We start from the raw sequence: 27,959 nt of genomic DNA on the forward strand, positions 1-27,959 counted from the left end.
GTAAACTAATTTGTAAATACGTGACGTCAAATGACGTCATCAACCGAAGACGGAAATAATTCTGTCACTGAGACGCTGGATGGCATGGTTCACGTGTGTGAAGGGAAGGGCAGCAGGTTTAAATGCATTACTTTTTTGCTTTGGAAAAAGAGAAAACATTCATTTTCTGAGACACTTGTATCGGAACAAAAACAAAAGTGCTAAGACTCTGGGAACGCTACGGACAGCGCTAAATGTCTGGACAAATAGTGCGCAAGTCTCCTTTATACACTTGAACTTCTCAAAACAACAGTCCTACACTGCAGTACACGACATGGAGACTAAAGACACCACTGAAGACAGCACTGTTAAAACAAATTGCGGTAAACGTAAAAACGAGGAGAGGGATGAGGCAGACGTAAACAAACAGGGCAAACGTAAGAAGCAAAAGAAGTGCGGAAAACAGCTGCGTCGCGGAGAACGGTACGTGCCTCCTCCGCAGAAGCGCAACCCTGGAGTGAGTTTCAGCCAAGAACACTTTGCGGAAACCTCCTACTATTTTGAAGGCGGTCTTCGCAAAGTGTACCCGTATTATTTTGATTTTACGACTTACTGTAAGGGACGCTGGATTGGTAAAACACTACTTGAGGTTTTTAAGAGTGAATTCCGAGCGGAGTCCATTGACTACTACAATAGTGCTGTCAAAGAGGGGCGTATTAAACTGAACGAAACACCTGTGGATGACCTGAATATAATATTGAAGGTAAGGCATTTTGTGACGACACTCATTTATGGCAAGCCGTTTCAGCCTAAAATATTCTAAGCGTCACTCGTCGTAATTGCATTTTATACTAGTAACAATTCAATTAGAGAGCTCTATAATTAATTTTTTACTAATAATAATTCTAATTAGAGAGCTCTACAAATTAATTTTTACTAGTCATATGTCTCCATTGACTTCCATTGATTTTTAATTACAGAGCTCTACAATTAAATTATTACTAGTAACAATTATGAGCTCTCTAAGTAAATTTTTGCTAGTAAGAATTCTATTTAGAGAGCACTCTAAATTGTTACTAAGAACTGAATTAGAAAGCTCTTAAATTTAGTTACAGAGCTCTGCAATTAATCATATCTTTAATGTGGTTATTTACTAGTAACAGTTGAACTAGAGAGCTCTCTAAATAGAATTCTTACTAGTAAAAATTTATTTAGAGAGCTCATAATTGGAATTGTTACTAGTAATAATTCAGTTGTAGAGATCTCTAATTGAAATTCTTACTAGTCATAATTCAATAGTAGAGCTCTGTAATTAAAAATCAATGGAGACATATGACTAGTAAAAATTAATTTGTAAAGCTCTCTAATTGGATTTGTTACTATTAAGAATTGAATTAGAGAGCTCTAACTGGCATTGTTACTAGTAAAAATTTAATTATAGAGCACTCTAAGTGAATTGTTACTAGTAAGAACTGAATCAGAAAGCTCTTTAATTCAGTTACAGAGCTCTGCAATTAAACATATCTTTAAAGTGTTTTTTTACTAGTAAAAATGGAATTGTAGAGCTCTGTAATTGCATTTTTACTAGTAATAAAATAAATTAGAGAGCTCTCTAACTGGAATTGTTACTAGTAAAAACTGAATTAGAGAGCTCTGTAACTGGAATTATTACTAGTAAAAAATCATTTAGAGAGCTCTCTAATTGTAATTCTTGTAAGAATTCAATTGTAGAGCTCTGTAATTAAAAATGAATGGAAGTCAGTGGAGACATATGACTAGTAAAAATTAATTTGTAGAGCTCTCTAACTGGCATTGTTACTAGTAAAAATTTAATTATAGAGCTCTCTAATTGAATTGTTACTAGTAAAAATGCGATTACGACGAGTAATATTTTAGGCTAAAATGGCTTGCCATACTCATTGACTGTTAATTCATGTGTGTTCATGTTTGTTTAATTGTTTTGTATCTCTTTCTCGCGTCTAGAATAATGACTTTATGAGGAACACAGTGCATCGACATGAACCTCCTGTGATTGGGAAGCCCTTGGAGGTTCTGGTGGATGATGGTGAAGTGGTGGTGGTGGATAAACCCGCCTCACTTCCTGTGCATCCTTGTGGGCGCTACCGTCACAATACTGTCATTTTTATTCTGGGGAAGGAGAATGGCCTTTGTGGCCTCCATACAGTACATCGACTGGATCGTCTGACCTCAGGTGTGCTGCTGTTTGCTCGTACGCTCGAGGTTTCCAAAAAACTGGATGCAATGGTTCGAGAGAGACAGGTAAGAGAACATTTCTGAGTGACACATGGTGTACAGTCTTAAAAATTCTGCATTCTGTCATTCACAGTTAGTTTGAATTGTAGATGTAGGTAAAAGCTACATAGTATAAATGCAGAAAATGACTGATTCCACATTACATGACCAAAATAGTTAGTACTTAGTAACCTAATCCGTTACATGACACATTTTAGGTGTATTAATCTGACAACTTTTAGATAACTTTGGACCTAACTCATTTATCACATTGATTTAAATAGGATAATCATGTTCCATACTGATATAAAAATGCAGAGAGAGATATGTTTTAGAATATGTAGAGAGAAAATATATTATTTGTTGTAATAAACATTACATTATGTCAAGATTTCCCAACGGAACTGCAGGTGGTTAGTGAAATTAATTAAATTGAAAATAAATTTATATCCAATTAGAAGTACTTCATTTTTGGAATCTGATTATGTAATCCAGATTACATGTAATTAGTAACTGTGCGTTCACACCGCCGCCGGCAAGAGTGTCAAAATTTGCTCTGGCCGCCCTGCCAGCAACGCTGTAGAAAGGTCTTGTATTTAAAGCGGCCGCAAAGCAAGCAAGCATGTCGATCTTGTGCAGACTGACCACAAGCAGGGTGTAAGTTAACCTCATTAAATATTTTAAACGTGAAAATAAGAAATTGAATTTAATTGTAGTTACATGTTTGCTAACGAAATAAACCAATTAAAAGCCATTTGTGTGGTGTGGCATTTGTGGTCAGGAACTAAATTTTCCTTGGCCGGAACCAAAGTTTACAGGACTGCGTTCTTTGGAAACCTGTCAAGCAGTGAACTTCCCCATTCTGATTGGTTGCCGCCGAGCCACGTCATAGCTCATTACCATAAAGTTGACCTGACTTAAACTCTTCACAACGCCCACACCGTCCAAAACACGCCGTGCCGCTTCTCGCCTGGAGCTCGCCGCCAGCTCACATTGAAAATGAATGACTTCCGGCCACTTTGACGCTCTCGCCGGCGGCGGTGTGAATGCACAGTTACAGTCGAAGTCAAAAGTTTACATACACCTTGCAGAATCTGCAAAATGTTAATTATTTTGCTGAAATAAGAGGGATCATACAGAATGAATGTTATTTTTTATTTAGTACTGACCTGAATAAGATATTTCACAGAAAATATGTTTGCACATAGTCCACAAGAGACAATAATAGTTACATTTTTGAAAATTACATTGTTTAGTGATAGTTGTTCCTGAGTCCCTTATTTGTCCTGAACAGTTAAACTGCCTGCTGTTCTTCAGAAAAATCCACCAGGTTCCACAATTTTTTTTTTTTAGCATTTTTGTGTATTTAAACTCTATCCAACAATGACTGTATGATTTTGAGATCCATCTTTTCACACTGAGGACAACTGAGGGACTCATATGCAACTATTACAGAAGGTTCAAATGCTCACTGATGCTTCAAAAGGAAACAAGATTCACTAAGAGCTGGGGGTGAAAACTTTTGATCAGAATGAATGTGTACAATTTTTCTTATTTTCCCTGAAATATATATATATTTTTTTAATTTAGTACTGCCCTTTAGAAGCTTTAGATTTACCCTAATCTTCAAATTTAAAAGGTTTTCACCCCCCAGCTCATCATGTTTTAATGCATCATGTTTCCTTCTGAAGCATCAGTGAGCATTTGAACCTTCTGTAATAGTCCCTCAGTTGTCCTCAATGTGAAAAGATGGATCTCATAATCATAAAGTCATTGTTGGGTAGAGTTCAAATACACAAAAATGCTGAAAAAAACAAAGAATTTGTGGGACCTGAAGGATTTTTCTAACAGTTTAACTGTCCAGGACTGATACTGCAAGGTGTATGTTAACTTTTGACTATTTTTCAGTTTGAAAAGTGAATTATTAATATTATTTTGATGTCATTTGACTACATTTTAAATGTGAATAAAATAAGCTTGAAAAATTGGATATCGTGGCCACAAATTAAGAATTTGCTCCCACAATTTATTAATTTGTTGATAATTTAGTTAAATTGTATAATATCTAGAAATTACATTGTGTATGCAGTGAATATATATATATATATATATAAAATTTATTTTTATTTTTTTTTTTATTACAAATGTTTGGATTTTCATTTCATGCATACTTTAACCATACTTTCTCTGTTTTATCACAGTTAGAGAAGGAATACGTTTGTCGTGTGGAAGGAGAGTTTCCAGAGAGTGAGGTGGTGTGTGAGGAACCCATCCTAGTAGTATCCTTCCGTGTGGGCCTCTGTAGGGTGGATCCCAAAGGCAAAGAATCCCGCACAGTTTTCCAGAGACTGAGCTATAACGGCCGCTCTAGCCTGGTCCGCTGCCTGCCTCTCACAGGACGTACTCACCAGATTCGTGTTCATCTTCAGTTCCTCGGCTTTCCCATCCTCAACGATCCCATCTACGGGTCTTCTGCATGGGGTCCAAACAGAGCCAAAGGAGGGCTAGTGGGTATGAGTGATGAGCAGCTTCTGGAAGCTCTTATAGAAGAGCATCGTTCAAAAGAGAGTCTACACTTGTTGGATTTGCCTGATGAAGAGGTTTCCAAAAAGCATGGACACAATGATCAAATAACTGCACCTGAGTCGAGTGGTGCTGCGTGTGATGACGGTTCCTGTAAACTGATACAGGAGGAAGTGAAGGCAGAAAGTAGTCAAGAACTTCACAAGAGCACATCTGCAGCTGAGATTGAGGGCGAGATGAACGGCGCTCATAAAGAAAAGGATTCAGTGACAGATGAAACCTCCAGAACTGCAAAATCAAATGCTTTTGTCAGAGATAAATTATGTGGCGAGTGTAAAATTGTGCGACCTGACCCAACAGAGAAGGATTTCATTATGTACCTACATGCGTTACGATACAAAGGGCCAGATTTTGAATACGCCACCCAAATGCCTGACTGGGCTAAAGAAGACTGGCTTCAGGATTAAACTTCAATCAGATGCATTACCTGATATTACCACATGTGATTACAAAACAACTCCTTTTGATTGCTGAATATATTCTTAGTGAATTCAAAATTACTTTTTTAATTTAAGATTTGTGTATTTATTAGTCAGTAGTGGTGCATCTCTGTTCTTTATAGTTAAGAAGGACATTTCATCTGACATGAGCATACAGCAATAAAATACTTGTTTTGAGAGAATGAAAATGTTTTTTTCCTTCTTCAGAATACCATGTTATAGAAATGAAACTGAGGTTTTTAAATATTTCTTAGAGTGCCTTGCCTTATTTTTTCATGTTTTATATTGCTGCCTTACGTTTTAACTGTTTTAAATAACTTTTTTTCCCACATCAGTCAACACTCCATACACCATAATGACAAAGCAAAAACAGAATGGTCACAACTAACTTTATTAAAAATAAAAAAACTGAAATAAGTACATTGCATAAGTATTCATACCCTTAACTCAGTACTTTAGCTTAAAGGAGCTGAAGCACCTTTACAGTGTCAAGTTTCAACATTTGGCAATTATCTAACATTCTTCGCCTCACCTCTCAAGCTTTGTCAGGTTGTATAGGGTCTGGCAGTCATTTACAGGTTTCTCTAGAAATGTTTGATTTGGTTCAAGCCCACCACTTAAGGACATTCACTCATAGAGTTGTCCATAATCCACTCTTGCTTTGTGCTTAGGGACATTGCCCTTTTGGAAGGTGAACCTTCTGCCCAGTCTTTGGTTCTGAATGCTCTGGACTGGGTTTAAAGCTATCTAAATATTTGGGTTAATTGAGCTTTTTTACTACTCTGACAAGTCCCTTAGTCCCTGATGCTGAAAAACAGCACCACAGCATGAGGCTGTTACCAGCACACTTTATTTTTGGGATGGTACTCTGCAGGTGATGAGCAGTGCCTGTTTTCCTTCAAACATGATGCTGGAAATCGAGGTTCATTAGACCAGAGAATCTTGTTTCTCGCAGTCTGAAGGTCCTTTAGGTGCTTTTTTGCAAATTCCAAGTGTGTTTTCATGTCCTCTTCATTGAAGAGAGGATTGAATCTTGCCACCATCTTAACCACCATAAAGCTCAGATCGGTGGATTGTTGCAGTGATTCTTGTACTTCTGTAAATTAAACTAGAGTGACCATCAGGTTCTTGGTCACCACTCTAGCCAAGGCCCTTCTCCACCAATTGCTCAGTTTGGCCAGGAAGCCAATCTCTAGGAAGAGTCGTGGTTGTTTCAATCTTGTTCCATTAAGGGTAACTGAGAATACATGCTTCTGTGAACCTTCAATGCAGCAGACTTTTTTTTTCTGAAATCTTCCCCAGATCTGTGGCTCAACACAGTCTTGTTTCTGAGCTCTACAGGGAGTTCTTTTGACCTCGGGCTTGGTTTTTGCTCTGATAGCACATTCAGCTGTTAAATAATTTAAGATGTGTGCTTTTCCAAATCATACCCATTCAATTGAATTTACCACAGGTTAAAGGAGTAGTTCACTTTCAGAACAAAAATTTACAGATAATATACTCACCCCCTTGTCATCCAAGATGTTCATGTCTTTCTTTCTTCAGTCGTAAAGAAATTGTGTTTTTTGAGTAAAACATTTCAGGATTTCTCTCCATATAGTAGACTTCTATTGTGCCCCCAAGTTTGAACTTCCAAAATGCAGCTTCAAAGGACTCACAGCCAAGAAAAGAAGGGTCTTATCTAGCGAAAGGATCCGTTATTTTCAAAAAACGTTTGCAACTTATATACTTTTTAATCTCAAATGCTCGTCTTGCTGAGCTAGACAAGACAGGCATTTGAGGTTAAAAAGCATTTAAATTAAAATTCTTTTTTTAGAAAACAACCCCTCATTCTGTAAATTTTGTTCTGAAAGTGAACTACTCCTTTATCTTCACTTGAAGTGTAGAAACGTCTACAAGCAATATTAATGCGCCGGAGCTAAATTTCAACTGACCATGAAAAAGGGAATGAATACTTATGCAATTGAATCATTTATTTTGAATAAATGTGCAGATGTTAAAAACCAGTTTTTTTTGCTTTGCCATTATGGTGTATGGAGTGTAGATTTGATGTGGGGAAAAAAATATTTAAAACAGTAACATAAAACTTAAAAAATAAAGGGTATGCATAGTTTTGCAAGGCACTGTATGTAGTCCAGTTTCAACCTGCTTACGAACCAAAAACCACTCAAGAAATAGATATGTAATCTCAATTAAAAATATTTTTATTTTTAATTATCTTCTTCATCATAGTTTATCTTCAGACAATTTCAAATCTGACTTTACACACAGGCTATCAACAACAGTAGTTCCACACCAGCAGGTTTTATAATACAGCTGCATAATTTCAGGGAAGAAAAAAAAACTTTTTTGGCACAAATCATTCTTACATTTTGGCACTTTGTATTTCAAGATGCTTTGATGATGTCAAGTACACATCCGCTGGCCTTTATGGAGTAAAGTTAAATCAATCCGAGTATAAAAAGAAGGATGTTCTTTCAGCAGTATAACTTGACATTGGCTAGGATTCCACTGTCATAAAGGATTGACATCTTTGTGCACATCACAAAACACCACTTTTTACATACAACTTTTGCATTCTAAACAATGCGTATCTTTCAATTACATACAGAACATAGAGGTAACACTCACTGTCTTGTATAGGGTTCAAACGCCATATTGCAGTTTTTTCATGAATGTGGTATATTAGTGAAACCCGTCCACACACCAAAGCATTCTGTCTAAAGAACACTATTGTAACAGGCCTATATTTTGATGGCCAGTCATTGTACTTTTATGAAAAGTTCAGTTTTAAAAAGGTAATATTTTTTCATGACATGCGATAAAATGTATTCATGTGCAAAACAGTTACAGCCACAGTTGCACATTTACAAAGTGTAAAATTACTGTAGTGGGTTATTTCAGTGCTTTTTAAGTGTATAATAATTGAAAATTGTTTGGAGAACTTAACAAAAAAGGAAAGAAATTGATAATGATTGTGATCTTTGCAAAATCATGGAGTTTAGTTAAAAAGCTCATGGCTTGGTTGTTTAAAACATCAGGCACAGTTGTTCTTGTAAGTGTTGGTAACTTTGCATTTCAAGGCCATTGAAGAAAAGGCTTTTTCAGAGGCTGTTGTGGGTGCACATTCAGTGTATATTTACATGACATGCAAGAAATCATGCAAACAAAAAGAAAAAAATCAATCCTCAAATTTTTAAGCACTTTCAAACAATCTTAGTAATCTGGTATGCATTTTCAGACAGATTCAGAAATGTAATAACGCTGCGGAGTACAAAAGTTAAGCCCACCATAAAAAGTACTGGCCATGCTGTGGTTGTTTAGATTTGCTCAGTGTGTTGACACAATATTGATCAGCTGCCACCTTCGCCTTTTCCCTCCCTTTTTATCCAAACGTCAGGCATATCAGGTTTGCTGTTGGGCAGTATCACTGGCGCATCACTTTGTGTTGTCCTCACCCTACCAGACCCCGGGGAGGAAAGGTCATAAACGGTATCCTTCAAAGACAGACGTAAAGTGTCCCTCTTGCCATTAAGGTGGCCAGGTTGTAACTCCTCCTCGATCTTAACAGCTTGAGGGACTAAGGTAGCAGGTTCTACCTCACTTAAGCAGGTCTCATTGGAGTCTTCGAGCCCCTCCATGGAGCTCTGAGACTGACATGACAAAAGCCGTTTGTGTAGATGACAGCTAGTGGCTTCGTCTATGGAGAGTGACCTTTCATTGACAGTGTCTGTAGTCTGAGTGATCATGATTTCTTCCATGCTAGAGGAAGACGACAAAGACACATTCCAAAGTTGAAGCCCAATGCTCGACTGGCCTCGGCATTTCTTGCAGAAAACCTTGTCCTTAGATGTGTCCTGTGGAGGACGCAGGATGTTCTCTTTGTATGGGGATGATGTCTGGAGGGCTGGTGGTGGGTTGCAACCCTTCAGGTGCCCGCTACACATTTCTGCGCTATCAGCCTCAATGCTGACTCGGTCATAGTCTTGCCTTGGACTAAGGCCACAGAATTGAATGTCATCAGAAAGGACAGAAGGCCTGTTGGACAGCTTGCTGGTGCAAGTGCTATTCTCGAAGCTGTCGCTCAACTGGCAAGCAAGCGGCTGTAGTTCGTACTGTTCTGGCTCCCGTCCACCAACAGGTTGCCGCTTTCTGGGGTGCTGCTGGTTGGGGCATAGAAAGCCTTCGCTTTCTTTATTAAAACTTCTTCGGACCCGAGAACCCGTGCCACAGCCAAATGCCCCATTCGCTGCGGGATTGGCGGTCCCGGGTTCTGTAGCCGAACAGGATGACAGTATATTTTCAGTGGCTTGCTTTGTGACACAGGGTAGGCTTATTCTCCCGCAGTTCTTCTGGGGTCCGAAGAAGCAGCACAATGACTGGAAGAAGAAAGTAGCGAAGCCACATGAAACGCACTTCACAAGCAGGAGGAAGATTCCAAGCTTTCTGAAAAGCAACGCAGTTGCTGGTAACATAATAATGCCTACGCAAAAATACGCCCCAGCACCTGTCGCTACCGGGTAACCCATTCTCTTCAAGGAATGTGCAACCCTGCCCAGTCTGTCGTTGTGTGGCGCCAAGCTATATGAAATGCAATAATTGGCCACAAAGTCAACAGAAAGACCTGCAGCTGCTGAAATGAAGAGTGCTTCCACACCATTTAACTGCCATTCTAAAAGCACAAGCAGGCCAACGGTTGCAAACACACTTCCTCCCACCGCGATGGACACGTACATGCTCAATGGAATATTCCATGTCATTAGTAGGAACAGTGCAAATGTGAGAGCTACCGAAAAGCCTGCCACCTCTAGTGTCTCCAAACTCAAGCATTGCTGGAGGTCATATAAGCCTAGCTGGCTCACAAACCATCCTTTCTGGAGTCCAACTGGAGCCTTGGAGATCTCCTTGTTAAACCATGCCAAGATCTCTTGGTAGAACTGAGACATTCTGCTGAAGTTATAGCTGTAAAGTTGTACAGTCTTGAATATTACAACAAGGGCAGTGATTCGCCCCTCGGAATCAAACCTTAGGCCTCCGGCATTGGGTAGGTGCCCCTCTGCATGCTGCTCTGCCACCATCATGCTAAGGCACTGCTCGAAAACACTTGGCGGGTAAGGAAAGGGAATATTATTGCAGCAGAAGCTAAACGCATCCTCGCTTTCAGAACAGCGGCGTATAGAAACCCAATGGATCAACTGTTCTACAAAGCACACATTGTCTTCTGCTGTTTCTTGATCAACCGATAATGGAGAATAAAAGCTCTGGTTTTGAATTTTCCCACACAGATCCCGCAACCACAGTTGGGCTTGGGGACTGCTCATATTGAACCCTGGATCAAGAGCTAAGGATCCGTTACTTTTTGGATCAAAGTGGTCACTGTCATCCGATGGGATTACGCCCCAAATTAGCGTCAGCGTCATGGGTTCATCTTCACCCTGTTTCATTCGCTCAAACATGAACTGGTGGCGATATTCAGCGTCGTATCTCTCAAACGGATGACTGGAGCGGAACAGCTGAGTTGTTGTGCTGTCTGAAGTTGGCAGTTTCATCCCAGGGTCTACGCACGATATGTATGTCCCACCGACTGCAAGCACTGCAAACCAGCAGATCCATATATATCTAAATTTCACCACTCCACAAGGCAGGATTTTTAAAAAAAGCAGGTTTGATGTGTCTGACAACCCTCGGCCTAACATCCGAAGCTTTTGTCTCAAAGTAAACAGGCAGCGCTTTCTTGAACTCGTCTCCCAGAATCCACCTGTGTTTTTCGAGCAGCAAGGCTTCCAGGGCTTCGCAACAGGGTTTGAAGACAACACAGCGTAGCGTTCTTGCAAAATGAGGGTGCACGGAAGCCAAACAAGAGCGAATAATGTGTTGATTAATGAGGCGCTGCCAAGATACACAGCGTAGCATCTCACGGCGGTGATGCTGCTGATGTAGCCCGAGTAAAACGTGATGCTAGATGTCAGTCCTGATACTAATATCAAGTATCCCATTTCCTGTAAAACCCGGTTCATTCTTTTCTCAGCGACAGCTGGAGGGTTGTGGCTCAGCTGAAGTTTCCAGAAGTCGACAAAAGTTAGAGTTTGGTTCAGACAGCTTCCCAGAAGCACGAGGACTGATGCCAGATTGAGGAGTGGAAAAAACGTCAAGCGAAATGCAACTCTGTAGAAAAAATATGAGGTGGAAAGCGATAATAGGACAGCAACCAGTGACACCACTGCTATAAATAAGGATTTGAGATACAGTCCCATTGTGAACACAAGTGCAAGAGCTGCAAAAACAGGATAGACAGAATCCCGTGCTAAGTAATACTTAAAAAGTTTTTGTTTAATTCCCAAATCCATTCCTGTTACGGTGGTGTTATTGTATGTGAGTTCGCGCCCCTCTAAATGCTCCAAATAAATTTTCATTAGCTGGTCTCCTTTTTCCACCGGTAGAAATACAATGCTGTATTTTAGGGATGGGACCTTGTATTCAACAGTCTGTGGCCCCAGGAAGTCTTTGTCCACAAGGTAATGGAGAATCTGGAAGATGCTTGACAGTTTACAACGGTGTGGAACGGATGCACAGCGGCCGAATTTGCTCCTCTCCGTACATGATGCAACCAGGCTTCTGTCATGGTAGTAAGGCGCACAGGATCTGAGCAGGCCAAGGCTTTCAGAAACCTGCTGTGCAGTCAGACTAAAGCAGGAAGAAACGTTGTTAAGAAGAGCCAAGTAGTTTCCCAAAGACCAACTTGGACAGCACTCATTCTTCATCATGGAGCTGTGTAACTCTGATTGGACCTGGCAAAGTTTTTCAAATTGTGTCCCAGAATGGATCTAAAATGAGTTATAAAAACAGCATTTTTCAGCAAAAATACAAGAAGTATTGCTTTCAGTTTTCATGCTTGTTCATTTTATATTTATATATGCTGACAAGTAAAATATATACATATTGACAGCATCTAAAATGTACAGGAACCATAAAAATGTTAATAAGTCTTGAATATTTCTATTAGAAATATACAGTCTCACCAAAAAATATTTAGACACCTTCAAAATTTCTCATATTTTCAGTTTATTCACTATAGTTTAGAAAATGGTAATAAAATGAGTTAAACTGTGTCAGAACAAATTGATCTTGATAATGTCAGATAACTTTGCTAGAGAGGTATGTAATGGATTACACTCAAACATAAATTCAGACAACTGTCAGTATGACATAATATTTTGTTGACCAATTACCAAGCAATGCTTAATTTTGTTCAGTCTATGGTGTAAAAAGTTTGCATTTGCAATTAAAGAAAAAACACTTTAGCAAAACGTGGGTCAGATCAAAGTGTTTGAATCATTTTTGGTCCCAAATATTTTCCTAAATTTTACAGGTAGTCCACTTTATGAAGAATTTTGGGGTATAATATTTCACAGTTTACTACTGAAATTATAGTGTCCTGCACCTACTTGTAAAAAAAAAATCTACAAAATTATATCTGGAATAATTTTTGGTTTGACTGTATTTGTATAGATTATTTATGTACATCTCAAAAAAAAAAAAAAGTATAAATATACATGTATATGCAAAATGCTTTTAGATGCTGTCAATGCATTGGCTCAATGCAGACAGAACCAATCTTGATGTACAAATACTTACAAATTACAAATGAGATCACATTGCATTCTCTTATTATATAAAAAATTAGTTCACTTCCATAATAAAACATTCCTGGTAATTTCCTCATCCTCATGTCATCCAAGATGTTCATGTCTTTCTTTCTACGCAAAGAAATTGAGTTATTTTTCTCCATATAGTGGACTTCAATGTTGATCAAAGGGTTGAAGGTCCAAATTGCAGTTTCAATGCAGCTTCAAAAGGGCTCTACATGATCCCAGTCAAGGAATAAGGGTCTTATCTAGAAAAAAAATGCAAATTTATATACATTAAATTTTAGAAAATGACAAATTGTTTCGCTAGATTAAGACCCTTACTCCCCGGCTGGGATCATTTAGAGTCCTTTGAAGCTGCACTGAAACTGCAATTCGGACCTTCACCCCGTCTATCCCCACTGAAGTCCACTATATGGAGAACAATCCTGGAATGGTTTCCTCAAAAACCTTTGTTTTCAACTGAAGAGAGAGAGAGAAATGAACATCTTGGATGACATGGGGGTAGGTAAATTATCAATACATTTTTATTCTGGAAGTGAACTAATCAAAACACTGCATTTAACAACAACTTAATAATATTCTGCCCTTTTGGGAAAATATAGCCCTTGGTTTACCTGTGTCTGTTCCATCTGGCACATGGAGTAAATTGCTTTTAGACTCCAGAGACTGGCGGAGTTTCCAGAGCGGAAGACCAGCTGAGCATAGCGCTCTCCTACAGAACCACAGAAAACAACAACACATAAAACATGCCATGCTCCATTTGCTGATTTATTGGATTTGGAAATACCTGATAATACGTGAGTAAAATCTCACCTGGGGCATTACAAAAAAAGTTGTGCTCAGTGTAATCTCTGTGCAGCATTCTCCGTGATCGTTCTCTCGACTGAGGGTCAGATCTAACTGTATCCTCTCTGTAAGCCAAACAGGATTTTATTTATATACGGTCTTTAGCAGTCTGAATGAGTTCAATTTAGTCAGTGGTAGAAATTATATTTAAAAGTATTTTTAGTATCATATGATCATGAAGAATACCCTGCTGTTTTTTCTGTAAGTTGCCATGGAAATGGGGACAGTGATTTTCCAGGTCCAGTGTTTTGCTGTAACCTCATCCACGTTGCTAGCCGGATGCTTATGTCTGTTCCACGAGGTTCAAATCCCTGTGAGGTACGATCAAAGACGGATGAACGGTGAGGAAAAACTCTTTGAAGTCATTATAAAAATGAATTGAAGTCATCTGAGAGGCTAATTTACAATTCTAATGATGAAAGGCCACCGTTGGTCAGTTTATTTTCAGAAATGTATTCATAGGCACAAGCCTATTTCTGCCTCAGAGTAAAAAAAGGAAAATCTATCTCACAATTTTAGCTTTAGCTCTTGTAAAAACTCTTAGGTACAACTTAAGGAAGACAGTTTTCACCACAAAATAAAACAAATGTTATGAATTCACAATTGACCCTCCAATGAGAGACTGATTGACAGGGGATCTGACCAATCATAATGCAGAATCGGTCATTCTTGTCCAACAAACAAATCAGACTGGATAGCAGATTAACATCGGTGAGCTTGAACCTGAACTGTAACATTTTAGCTTGCAATGTGACTTTATATCTTGTATTATTTTATGTCCTTTTAGCTTATTTTATCTTCTTTTAACATTATCATGAACCATTAATCTTCATTATTTCTTTCATACAGTTCAAAAGTTTACACTTTGCAAAATGTTAATTATTTTAACAAAATAAGAGGGATCATACAAAATGCATGTTATTTTTTATTAAGTACTAAACTGAATAATATATTTCACATAGAAGATGTTTACATATAGTCCACGAGAGAAAATAATAGTTGAATTTATAAAAATTACCCGGTTGTGTACATTTTTCTTATTTTCCTTAAATATCTTTTTTTTTTTTTCATTTAGTACTGCCCTTCGGAAGCTACAGAAGATGCTTACATGTTTCCCAGAAGATAAAATAAGTTAAATTTACCCTGATCTTCAAATTCCAAAAGTTTTCACCCCCTTGCTCTTAATGCATCGTGTTTCTTTCTGGAGCACCAGTGAGTAATAGTTGCATATGAGTCCCTCAGTGTGAAAAGATGAATCTCAAAATAATACAGTCATTGCTGAAAAACCAAATAATTTTTGGGGACCTGAAGGATTTTTCTGAAGAACAGCGGGCAGTTTAACAGATAAACAAGGGATTCATGAACACAGTGAAGTGAAGTATCACTACACAAAAAACACAGGTATGGATCATTCAGGTAACAACACAATATTAAGAATAAAGTGTATGTAAACATTTGAATGGTGTCATTTTTATATTTAGCTTTTATTTATCTATTACTTTCTCTTGTGGTCTATGTGTAAGCGTCTTTTATGTGAAATATCTTACTCAGGTCAGTGCTAAATAAAAAAAATAGCATGCATTTTGTATGATAAACATTTTGCAGATTCTGCCAGGTGTATCTAAACTTTTTATCCTCAACTATATATTACAGAAATGCAGATACTCACCAACAAAGGGTCTGAGAAGTCTGGCAGAGGACCAGCCAAAATCCCAGCGAGCGAACAGGCAAACAGGACTACCACACATGAGATGAGTACAGTCATCGGATACTCCACTATGACCTGGGAATAGCTGTAAAAATCAATGGTGTTCATATGATCAAATTTAATCTAATGGCACATTAACTTACATTATGCCATGGCTGGTATTCACTACACTGCATTTGCACTCAATTTTGCCTCAGTATGTGAATGCTTCTTCCAAATTCCTTAAAGCGATAGTTCTCACAAAAAGGAATATTCTGCATTAATTACTCACCCTCATGTCGTTTCAAACTCATCTTCAGAAATATCCTAATTTGTGTTCTGAAGACGAACGAAAGTCTTACAGGTTTGGAATGACATGAGGGTGAGTAATTAATGACAGAATTTTAATTTTTGGGTGAACTATTGCTTTAATGTGCACTACTGTATTACTACAGTCGTGGCCAAAAGTTTTGAGAATTACATAAATATTGGAAATTGGAAAAGTTGCTGCTTAAGTTTTTATAATAGCAATTTGCATATACTCCAGAATGTTGTGAAGAGTGAGCAGATGAATTGCATAGTCCTTCTTTGCCATGAAAATGAACTTAATCCCGAAAAAAACTTTCCACTGCATTGTTAAGAAGGCTTCAGGGCGTCCAAGAAAGTCCAGCAAGCGCCAGGATGGTCTCCTAAAGAGGATTCAGCTGCGGGATCGGAGTGCCACCAGTGCAGAGCTTGCTCAGGAATGGCAGCAGGCAGGTGTGAGCGCATCTGCACGCACAGTGAGGCCAAGACTTTTGGAAGATGGCCTGGTGTCAAGAAGGGCAGCAAAGAAGCCACTTCTCTCCAAAAAAAAACATCAGGGACAGATTGATCTTCTGCAAAAAGCATGGCAAATGGACTGCTGAGGACTGGGGCAAAGTCATATTCTCAGATGAAACCTCTTTCCGATTGTTTGGGGCATCTGGAAAAAGGCTTGTCCGGAGAAGAAAAGGTGAGCGCTACCATCAGTCCTGTGTCATGCCAACAGTAAAGCATCCTGAGACCATTCATGTGTGGGGTTGCTTCTCATCCAAGGGAGTGGGCTCACTCACAATTTTGCCCAAAAACACAGCCATGAATAAAGAATGGTACCAAAACACCCTCCAACAGCAACTTCTTCCAACAATCCAACAACAGTTTGGTGAAGAACAATGCATTTTCCAGCACGATGGAGCACCGTGCCATAAGGCAAAAGTGATTACTAAGTGGCTCGGGGACCCAAACGTTGAAATTTTGGGTCCATGGCCTGGAAACTCACCAGATCTTAATCCCATTGAGAACTTGTGGTCAATCCTCAAGAGGCGGGTGGACAAACAAAAACCCACTCATTCTGACAAACTCTAAGAAGTGATTATGAAAGAATGGGTTGCTATTAGTCAGGATTTGGCCCAGAAGTTGACTGAGAGCATGCCCAGTCGAATTGCAGAGGTCCTGAAAAAGAAGGGTCAACACTGCAAATACTGACTCTTTGCATAAATGTCATGTAATTGTCGATAAAAGCCTTTGAAACGTATGAAGTGCTTGTAATTATATTTCAGTTCATCACAGAAACAACTAAAACAAAGATCTAAAAGCAGTTGAGCAGCAAACTTTGTGAAAACTACTATTTGTGTCATTCTCAAAACTTTTGGCCACGACTGTATAAATACTGTTCATTAGATGCTATTATAAACAAATCTTTTTCAGAAATCTTTATCAGAATGCTATGAAATGAAAGCATCTCACCTCCTTGGTATCCTATGCAAGCCATCGTTCCTACTGAGCAGACAGACATAGTGATTAACAAATTTAAATGTTTACAATCAACTAGATGTATGTCCATTACAATGCTATTTATAATTGAAAACAGTCCGGACCTCACTGTCACCATGTGACGCTGTACAGGCTTGTGGTTACTGCCATCATGAGATTCATGAAGCCAGTGGCACTGCGTTTTATTGTGACACGAAGGCAGGCGTGATGGACTGGTTGAACAGTCTGCTTGATGGTAAGCATTCATTTGACCTGGACAGACATTGCTTTGATTCGACTGCTGGTGGCCACAGCAGGGGCAGCGTTTGCGTTGTGGTGAATGATAGCCAGAGCCTTGCGATACTTGGCGGTGGAGTTGAGTTGAGGCGGGTGACTTGAACGGACTGCTGCTGTCGGCTTGGTTCTCCTCTATCCTGACTGGACACGTCTGAGATTCTGTGCTGTCGCTGTCTGGAGGACACAGCGAAACCTCCGGAATCTCGCTGCAAAGAAAAGAGTCACAGGACGTCAGTTATTAAATGTTTTTTTGTCTATTCTATAGCTACTTGCACACCACTACATTTTAGTGAAGTGAAGAAATCAAGACCTGCATTGCAAAAAAATGCTTTTCTTACTTGGGAATTTTGTCTTGTTTCCAGCAAAAAACATCTAAAAATTCTTAAATCAAAGCAAGTAAAAATGTTCTTGTTTTCAGAAAAAAAACAAGTCAAAATTAAGTGAGTTTTTGCTTAGAACAAGCTAAATAATCTGCCAATGGGGTAAGCAAAAAAAAAAATCTTATTTCAAACAAAAAACAAGATTATATTTCTTACCCCATTGGCAGATTATTTTGATTGTTTCAAGCAAAAACGCACGTTTTTTTTTTCTGAAAACAAGACAATTTTTACTCGTCTAGAAAATCCTTCTTTATTTAAGAATTTTTAGATATTTTTGCTGGAAACAAGACACAAAATCTAAGTAAAAAAAAGCATTTTTTGCAGTATGCCAATAGTTTTCAATGAACTAGTGGAACATTTCAAGAATTGCTAGAAACTCACTGAAATATTGATTCAATGATCCGGTTGAGTCATTTTGGGAACTTCACTAAATAACAGCGCATAACTTTGTGCTCTACTACATTTCAAGAAAAACATGCCTATCCTAGTTATGTGAATGAATCGAAACCTGCTCCGAGATTGTGGTGTCAGATTTGTATTGAATCATTCTTTTGAACTGATTCTTTTGAACTGGTTCACAAATGAACTGACCTGAGTCTAGCTAAGTGTGATCCAAAGACAGAATTAGTCATTTCTGATGTACATTATCTAAGAAACAAGACTAATTTTATTCTTAGATTATGAATGTGTGGAGAATTTGACTGTTGAGGGGAAAAATAAGTTACTATAATGACATATTTTGGTTTTTAGTACCAGTCAAATGTTTTTGAACAGTAAGAAGTCTCTTCTGCTCAATAAGCCTACATTTATTTGATACAAAGTACAGCAATAATTGGTACAATTTTGAAATATTTTTACTGTTTAAAATAACTTTTTTCTATTTGAATATATTTTAAAATGTAATTTATTTGTGTGATTAAAGCTACATTTTCTGCAACATTACCCCAGTCTTCAGAGTCCTTCAGAAATCATTCTAATATGCTGATTTGCTGTTCAAGAAACATTTATTATTATTATCAATATTTAATACAGTTGACTAATTTTTTTCAGGATTCTTTAATGAATAGAAAGATCCAAAGATCAGCGTTTATCTGAAATAAAAACATAATACACTATAGAAATATATTATAGAAATGAATACTTTTATTTAGCAAATATGCTTTAAATGGATCAAGAGTGATGATAAATACATTTATAATATTATAAAATATTTCAAGCTGTTTTCAACAATAATAATAAAAATAAATGTTTTTGAGCGACAAATCAGAATATTAGAATGATTTCTGAAGGATCATGTGACTGGAGTAATGATGCTAAAAATTCAGCTTTGAAATCACAGGAATAAATTACATTTTAAAATATATTCAAATAGAAAACCATTATTTGAAATAGTAAAATTATTTCACAATTTTACTGCTCTCGCTGTACTTTGGATCAAATAAATGCAGGCTTGGTGAGACTTCTTTAAACAACATTAAAAACATGTTTAAAACGTTTGACTGGTATTGTAGTTTATGAGCTAAATCAGGTGTAAAGGTGTTTTAAGAGCTCATTGTGTTTATCCTAAAATCACTGTATTTAACTGCTGTATTTTGTTGTTGATTTCACTCGTTTGCACACACACTTTAATAACTAATCTTTTGCTATTATTGGTTTGTGAATAAAACACGTTTACTTAGCTTATTTCCAGATCATGCACTGAATGTCTGAATCCGTCATACTGACCAACAAATAGAATTGGTTTAATGAATTTATAATATAAAATAATTAGTCCCATTTTTTTAAATGCTTATACACAACAATATAGTTGTCTGCATATTATGTCTCTAACATATATCTATTTCTGCCAGGAAACTGCCTATAGAGAATTTGTAAGTGCACAGCTGAGTTGCTGGCAACATACTGTATATTAGATTAGCAATGATGTCTTAAAAATGTATCAGTGAAATGCTTGAAAGCCCAATTAGGCCAAGAGGGAGGGACTCCATCAGCTTACTCTGTCAACCTCATAAAAACACTGTTCAGATGAGAGAAAAATGTTCACTAGTGCTTACAACTCAACTGCTCAGGAAGTAAATAAGAGAGTGGAACAACTTAAAATGAGCTACTGAATTATGTAGATCACCTTGAAGAACCAGGAGATTCAGTATTCATTTTTTCATTGTTCAGTCAACCCCTAGAACTAATCATGACCATTTAAGGCTCTTTATGAGGTACCTTTAGAAATGTTCAAGTATGGAATCAGCTAATTGAGTTATTGCTCATATAATGTGTCATAAAATAAGCTTTCGTTCTGTTTATCGCTGTTTACCACATTTCAACTATAAAGTTGGCTGGTTTGGTTTTGAGCAAGCAATTTAACCACTCTGTTAAACATTCAGAGGTTTTAGTAACAAAGAAATTGCAAGCTTTTAACAAGCTTGTTTTTACACAGATGTACTGACCCTTTAGTATTACCAAGGTGACAAGCTTTGCAAACACTGGAACACTTACTGCTGGTCAAGTGTGTAAATGCAATCATAAAACATCTGTCTTTTTTGGATTTTTTTAGATGTGCAAACGAAATTGGGCAGATTATAATATGCAAGACTGATCCCATTTAGCCACTGACTGTATAAACAACTATAATCATGTGCAAGGAAAATCAAATGACTTTTGAACCAGAAGTGTTGAAATAAATGCTACATTTCAGCAGGATTAAACAAAACACGTTCTCCTAACCCTCAGCCCCTTTTATCTCCCATTACTGAGCTTCTTGGATGGCTTAAATGCTTAAAATGTTTTTTGACACACTGCTTATTGATGTGAACTGCTTCATCTCCATTAACTCCATCTTTAAGATCACCATGCTCAAACTAGAAACAGGGTTTCTCCATTGCTTCATTGTCTGAGATATTACAGAGGTGAACAAGAACAGTTTAAGACAGCATATACAGTTTAGGTCAAAAGTTTACACACCTTGCAGAATTTGCAAATTGTTAATTATTTTAACAAAATAAGAGGGATCATACAAAATGCAGGTTGTTTTTTAATTAGTACTGACCTGAATAAGATGTCCATAAAAGACATTTACATAGTCCACAAGAGAAAATAATAGGCGAATTTATAAAAATGACCCCGTTCAAAAGTTTACATACATTTGATTCTTAATAATGTGTTGTTACCTGAATGATCCACAGCTGTTTTTTTTTTTTGTTTTTGTTTGTTTAGTGATAGTTGTTCATGAGTCCTGAACAGTTAAACTATCCGATGTTCTACAGAAAAATCCTTCAGGTCCCACAAATTATTTGGTTTTTCGGCAAGTTTGTGTATTTGAACCCTTTCCAACAATGACTGTATGATTTTGAGATCCATCTTTTCACACTGAGGACAACTGAGGGACTCATATGCAACTATTACAGAAGGTTCAAATGCTCACTGATGCTTCAGAAGGAAACAAAATGCATTAAGAGCCGGGGGTGAAAACTTTTGGAATATGAAGATCAGGGTAAATTTAACTTATTTTGTCTTCTGGGAAACATTTAAGTATCTTCTGTAGCTTCTAAAGGGCAGTGCTGAATGAAAAAATATAATATTTAGGCAAAATAAGAAAAATGTACACATCCTCATTTCATTCAAAAGTTTTCATCCCCTGCTCTTAATGCATAGTTTTTCCTTCTGGAGCATCATTGAGCGTTTGAACCGTCTGTAATAGTTGCAAGTCCCTCAGGGGTCCTCAGTGTGAAAAGATGGATCTCAAAATCATACAGTCATTGTTGGAAAGGGTTCAAATACACAAAAATGCTAAAAAACCAAAGAATTTGTGGGATTCTGAAGAACAGCAGGCAGGTTAAATGTTCAAATGTTAAATGTTTATAAATTCAACTATTATTTTCGCTTGTGGGCTATATGTAAACGTCTTTTATGTGAAATATCTTATTCAGGTCAGTACTAAATAAAAAATAACATGCATTTTGTATGATCCCTTTATACATATAAAACCTGGCAGCTACAAAAATAGCATCAGGAAATTTGATAAGGCAATGTAATGTAGACCTTATGTAAGCAGATATAAAGAAGTTCTGCTACATGAAATACAGTTCGCCTGTTCCCATTACAAGGCTTTCTGTAGAATTTCTACAGAATTTTGTTAGATTTCTACATATGTTGACAAAAGGCTCAGAAAAGCATAATTTTCCAGCATCTGATGGAGCTCATGGCTTTTGGTTGTGTGCATGCAGCAGATGTTTTGACGGTTATCAAAAGGAACACAGGCTTAATTTGATTTGACAGCTCTGCAGCCGGTACGGCGTGTCAGGCGGTCTGCGCTGCCAGAACTCAGAGGTGATGGTTGTGGCCTGTCAGAATGTAAGGGTGAAATCAGTTCATCATTTCTGCATCAGATAAGGAAAAACACCACTTTTCCCAACAAGATCCTATTTTGAGTTCTGCAATGACTCGAGGATAGGGAAAACTGAGCTTAATGGATGTGGCCATAATTTCCAAAGTGGATTTGCTCATAAAATACGCTATTTAACTACAATCAGCTTAAATATTTACTGGAGCAAGCATAAATATTTAGTAAATACTTAATTTGTTTGCTCCCTTTGCACCAATTTGTTTGAGCATATGAATAATATTCCTCAGCAACATTGCTCGCTTCGTATTCACATCTCCTCTAAGCTGTTATACTCAGTGGATCTTGTATGGTAGGAGTCATGATCTGGAATAAATGCCTGAAATGTAACAGAAACTGAATTGATTGAACAGATGCCCTCACAGCATTACAGTGGATATCAGCCATGCTGGCTGGCAAACACTGACTAATATCACGTAGTATAATGGACACTCACACTGCACGAGATTTACTTCAGGCCACTGATACCCATGGTGACTCAGACTAGATCAAAAATAATTGGACCGATCCACAAGGGTGAATCGAGTGCACATAGGTGCATCTTATTGCACCAGATTGCAAAGCAGCTGCCTTTAATCAAAAAATCTTTTTTTATAAATTGTATTTTCTACACTGTAAAAGTGGCAACCTGCAGTTCTATTCTTAAAGCCATAGTGCACAGAAAAAGGTAAATTCTGTCATTAATTACTCACCCTGATGTCGTTCCAAACCTGTAAGACTGTTCATCTTCATATCACAAATTAAGATATTCTTGATGAAATCTGAGAGCTTTAGACCTTTCTGGGCTTTGAATGTGGCTCATTTGTCTATGCAGGGTCAGAAAGCTCTCAGAGTTCATCAAAAAGATCTTTCCGAAGATAAACAAAGGTCATTCATGTTTAGAAAGCTGAAATCGTGTCGACTCTGACTGAGTGATGTAGATCACATTGTATCTTTAATACTTCTTGAGTTATGTGCATGCAAACTTTGTATAAATAATATTTGTGAAGCTCAGACAGGTATGTTCAATGCAGTTGTCTTGACAGAAAGAGGCGAGATTTTTGACCAGTGAAAATGTCTAAATTTTAACGATTTACCCCTGGAGCCATATTGAAATTCCAATATCTCTGGAACAGAATCTCATAGGGCATTAAAAATAAAGATACCAAAAGTAAAGTGTGTTAAGACCCAGTAGCTAAAATGGCATTAAGATATATTTAATACTTCTTGAGTTACAGGCATGCAAACTCGGAAGAAAAACTTGAAAAGTGCTGTTTTACCCATTTTTGAAGGGTCACCATTGGCACATAATGCAACAAAGATAGCTAAAGTCAACAGATTTTACTAACAGAACTATCAATCTCTGTGTAAAAATAACATAATGATGCTGCCATTTTTCTGAAGTCATTTTTACCCCCGTTAACTTTAACCCCCTAAATCTAAGATGAAATTGCCATTTTGACCTCCCTCTACAAAATAGTGGATTACTCAGTAAATATTTCTTCAAAATAAATATTAGCAAAATCAAGAGCCGGAAAAGTTTGGTTGATTTGACACAGAACGACCCATACAGGCAAGTTATTAATGACAGAATTTTCATTTTTGGATGAACTATCAATTTAAAATTAGCTTTGCTGGTATAAATTAATGTATTTAGGTTGATTCAGTCATGCTACTTGTTTAGGTTACCATTTTTAACACATGAAGGCTAAATTAAACTTGATTTGAGCAGGATTTCATTCATACTTTGAAAAAAAAATGATTAATTGTCATTTCAGCTGTGTAATTCTTCACCAAAAGATTCAGATTAATGCCGTTGCCACCAGACTATAAAATCTCCCAGGCTTGTTTGTGATAGTTTTGTGAGATGAAGCACTTGCTTTTGTGCGCAGGATATGTGCAGCCATTTTAAGTAACATAAACAGCAGATAATAACATGGAGCAAAACCTTTGATTAACAAATCAAAGGCTGGTAAGAGGGGCCCACGTTTGCGGATCGCACTGGAACATAAAGACAAGGCTTCTTGTCAGAGGGTCATATTCTCAAACATGAGTCACGGCAGCTTTAGCTGGATCTTCTCCACCAAATCTGGAGAACGCATCTCACCATCTGCTCAGCGGCACTTTGATCTACAGACAGACTTTGTCATTAAAGATAATTATTGTCGATACAGAACAGGGAATCTACACCAAGTTATGCTGAAGCAAAATGTCTCAGTCAGAGTAACAGATGAGCCCTGTGATTAACATTCTCAGAGTCAATCGTCTAACACCTCCATTTAGAGTCCGAGATTCCTGTGCAGGTCATTATTACAATTACTCCAGACAAAAAGAAACATGTCTGACTAACAAGGACAGAAAGAAATGATTTAGTCGTCTTTTTGTTTTGGAATAAATTAAGGAATTGGAATATTTCTCAAGCGTCACTATGAATAAGGCGAAAAACTGTCATTTTCTCCTCCAACTTCAAAATCGTCTGACTTTCTTTGCACGCTCGCATTATAAACACTGCATCTGTACTTCTGGTTATGTCATGCTTGACCTTTCTAATGCGAATAAGTGAAGCTAGTGCAAAAAAGTGGCTAAAAAATAAAGATTTGTTTCCTTTTTTTAGAAAATGACTGACTGTTTCGCTAGGTAAGACCCTTATTTCTCGGCTGGGATTGCGTAGAATCCTTTTAAGATGCACTGAAACTTCAATTTGGACCTTCAACCCGTTGATCCCCATTGAAGTCCACTATATGGAAAATGGATGTTTTCCTTAAAACCTTAATTTTGTTTTGAATCCTTTAAATTTAATTCAAGTTGACATCATGTCAGTCCCAAAATAAGCAACTCTGGCTTTTCATTTTTCAACCTTTTAAGCATTCTGTAAATGTTCTCACAATTATTATAATAATAAAGCTATTTTGAAATAAGTTTAGATGACCAGAGCATATTTATTATATAGTGTACCCTTTTTATAGAAATACTTAATTTTGCTATACAAGCATTCATTTTTACTAAGTTACAGAGCTCAAAAAATGTACTGCATAATAGGAATGATTTATCTTACAGTATATGTGATGCTGAATCACAAAACTGGTTTTAAGTAACACAGGTATATTTGTAGCAATAGCCAAAAATATGGGAGTATGGGTCAAAATTAAAAAAAAGCCAGAAATCATCATTATTAAGTAAAGATAATTTCCTACCGTAAATGTATAAAAACTTAACTTTTGATTAGTAATATGCATTGGTAAAAAATTAATTTGGACAACTTTAATTGGAAGGCGATTTTCTCAATATTTTGATTTTTTTTTTTTTTTTTGCACCCTCAGATTCCAGATTTTACAATAGTTGTATCTCAGTCAAATACTGTCCGACCTATTCCAACAAACCACACTTTAATGGAAAGCTTATTTTTCTCAGTTTCAAAAAAATTGACCCTTGTGACTGGTTTTGTGGTCTATGGTCACATATTACTATGTTTAATAAAATAAAAAATGACTGGTAATGTGCTTCTTATATTTTGAAGTTAATAATTTCTGTTATTCTGTCATTTATTGCAAGAATTTAAAGAATATTTTTCATGTGTCCTTTTGAATGTCAGATGTAGGCTACCATAGGTCAAATACCAATTAACATGGAGTAGCAAATTCATTCATAGTGGCATGATTTCTGACCAAAACAGCACCGGTAGCATCAAGTTCAGCGGTCATGTCAGTTTATGGATAGCTTAAAGGCATGCATAACCTTTCTAATGTGAATAACCGGAGCTAGTGCAGTAAAGTGGCTAAAAAGTATACTCTTTTTTTTTTTTTTTGAAAATTACGGATTGTTTTGCTGGATAAGACCCTTATTTCTCGACTGGGATTGCGTAGAGTCCTTTTAAAATCCATTGAAACAGCAATTTGGACCTTTTGGACCCCAATAAAGTCCACTATATGGAAAAGTATCCTGAAATGTTTTCCTCAAAAACATTAATTTTTGAACCCTTTAAATTTAATTCAAGCTGACATCATGTCCGTCCCAAAATAAGCAACTCTGGCTTTTCATTTTTCATCCTTTTAAGCATTCTGTAAATGTTCTCACAATTAATAGGCTATAATAATAACGCTATTATGAATTAAGATGACCAGAGCATTTTTATTATATAGTATACCCTTTTATAGAAATACTTAATTTTACTATGTAAGCATTAATTTTTACTAAGTTACAGAGCTCAAAAAATGCATACTGCACAACAGGAATGATTTATCTTACAGTATATGTGACCCTTCACCACAAAACCTTGTCTTAAGTAGCATGGCCAAAAACACATTGAATGGGTCAAAATGATCTATTTTTCTTTCATGCTGAAAAAAAAAAAAGTTATTAAGTAAAGATTATTTTTAATGAACAAATTTTATAAATTTACTACCGTAAATATACCAAAACTTAATTTCTGATTAGTAATATGCATTGCTAAAAACTTCATTTGGACAACTTTAAAGGTGATTTTCTCGCCTTTAAAGTTGATTTTTTTCTTTAAAGTTGATGTTTTGATTTTTTTGCACCCTCAGATTCCAGATTTTCTAATAGTTGTATCTCAGTCAAATATTGTCCCACCTATTCCAACAAACCATACATTAATATAAAGCTTATTTATTCTCAGTTTCCAAAAATGTACCCTTGTGACTGTTTTTGTGGTCCATGGTCACATATTATAATGTTCAATAAAATAAAGATTGACTAGTAATGTACTTATATTTTGAAGTTAATAATTTCCATTATTCTGTCTCTTATTGCAAGAATTTACAGAATATTTTTCATGTGTCCTTTTGAATGTCATTTGTACCATAGGTCAAATATAAATTAACATGGAGTTTGCCTTACAAATTCATTCATAGTGGCATGATTTCTGACCAAAACATCACCGGTAGCATCAAGATCAGCGGTCGTATCAGTTTATGGATAGCATAAGGGCAAACCCAACAAATTATAGTATTTAGTAGCTTAGTATTTATTTACTCGTGATCGTACTTTCAACATACAGTTCGGTTGTTACCCTCAGAGAATAGTATTTTCGCTTGTAAACAAAAGCCAAATCGGACTGACAGACAGTAACCCCCAAAACCGACACGTTGGTTATTTCTGTTAATTTGCAAAAACAACATTTAAATGACATACGTTGGCTCACAAACACACTTGCCCCAACAATAAGCTTTATAAGCCCCGTTATCCAAACACGTACAGTACCTTTGAGGTGCTTCCTGAGAAGGTCCCTCTGTCGTGCACGAATCTGTGATTTCAGCATCATCGCGCTCTTTAGAAATGGACACGGTATCCATGCTTTAGTGTGTGCAATATCCGACTGTCACTAACAGATGTGTAATTCTCTAATCGAAGCAGGTTCTGGTCGTGTGCTGTTGTAGGTTAGTGAGCGCATGGAGGCTGCTTGATCGTGGCGCTGTGATCGGAGGTGTTGACAGTGAGTTGAACGCGCGCTGTTCACCCGAGGGTGGTGCTGGAGAACAAAACCACTTCGCTTTTACACTGCAAGGGTGTGTAGCCAAAGCCATAGCTATAGTGGAAATGATCTGATATTCTTTTCAGTCAAATGACAAGAAGCTGAAATGATTTGCTGCATGTTTGGCAATGTTTAACTGGCTAATGAAATACACTGGGGCTAGTTGTTGAAAAAGCCAACTGATATTCTATTTCTTCTTATTATTA

General features: G+C 37.0%; 2 protein-coding genes across 3 annotated transcripts; one reads left to right on the forward strand and one right to left on the reverse strand.

The window, feature by feature from the left end:
• The first annotated feature begins 73 nt into the window (after window positions 1-73).
• rpusd2 (RNA pseudouridine synthase domain containing 2) lies at window positions 74-5,427 on the forward strand. The gene is made up of 3 exons (XM_073827329.1): window positions 74-742; window positions 1,963-2,259; window positions 4,434-5,427. Exons 1-3 carry the CDS (start codon window positions 80-82, stop codon window positions 5,220-5,222), a joined length of 1,749 nt encoding a protein of 582 aa, XP_073683430.1. The 5' UTR covers window positions 74-79; the 3' UTR covers window positions 5,223-5,427.
• Window positions 5,428-7,436: 2,009 nt separating this feature from the next.
• Window positions 7,437-27,698, reverse strand: disp2 (dispatched RND transporter family member 2). Of its 2 annotated transcripts, none has more exons than XM_073826402.1 (8): window positions 27,483-27,698; window positions 17,336-17,713; window positions 17,205-17,234; window positions 15,420-15,543; window positions 13,937-14,061; window positions 13,718-13,815; window positions 13,519-13,616; window positions 7,437-12,079 (listed from the first exon to the last, which is right to left on the reverse strand). In XM_073826402.1, the coding sequence occupies exons 1-8, from the start codon at window positions 27,572-27,574 to the stop codon at window positions 8,609-8,611; spliced, it is 4,416 nt and encodes a 1,471-aa protein (XP_073682503.1). In that variant the 5' UTR covers window positions 27,575-27,698; the 3' UTR covers window positions 7,437-8,608. The 2 variants fall into 2 exon arrangements, with proteins under 2 accessions (XP_073682503.1, XP_073682502.1); XM_073826401.1 differs by having other exon boundaries at window positions 17,205-17,237.
• Window positions 27,699-27,959: the final 261 nt, after the last annotated feature.

This window comes from Garra rufa, chromosome 21, assembly GCF_049309525.1.
Source record: "Garra rufa chromosome 21, GarRuf1.0, whole genome shotgun sequence".
Taxonomy (NCBI): domain Eukaryota; kingdom Metazoa; phylum Chordata; class Actinopteri; order Cypriniformes; family Cyprinidae; genus Garra; species Garra rufa.

Excerpts from the sequence above, each read along its gene's own strand:
- disp2 (XM_073826401.1), bottom strand. The coding sequence starts at position 27,574 with ATGGATACCGTGTCCATTTCTAAAGAGCGCGATGATGCTGAAATCACA. Across the intron at positions 15,544-17,204 it reads TTGCATAGGATACCAAGGAG|CTATTCCCAGGTCATAGTGG; the intron begins GTGAGATGCTTT and ends TGATTTTTACAG. Across the intron at positions 14,062-15,419 it reads ACTTCTCAGACCCTTTGTTG|GGATTTGAACCTCGTGGAAC; the intron begins GTGAGTATCTGC and ends CGTACCTCACAG.
- rpusd2 (XM_073827329.1), top strand. The coding sequence starts at position 80 with ATGGCATGGTTCACGTGTGTGAAGGGAAGGGCAGCAGGTTTAAATGCA. Across the intron at positions 743-1,962 it reads ACCTGAATATAATATTGAAG|AATAATGACTTTATGAGGAA; the intron begins GTAAGGCATTTT and ends TCTCGCGTCTAG. Across the intron at positions 2,260-4,433 it reads CAATGGTTCGAGAGAGACAG|TTAGAGAAGGAATACGTTTG; the intron begins GTAAGAGAACAT and ends GTTTTATCACAG.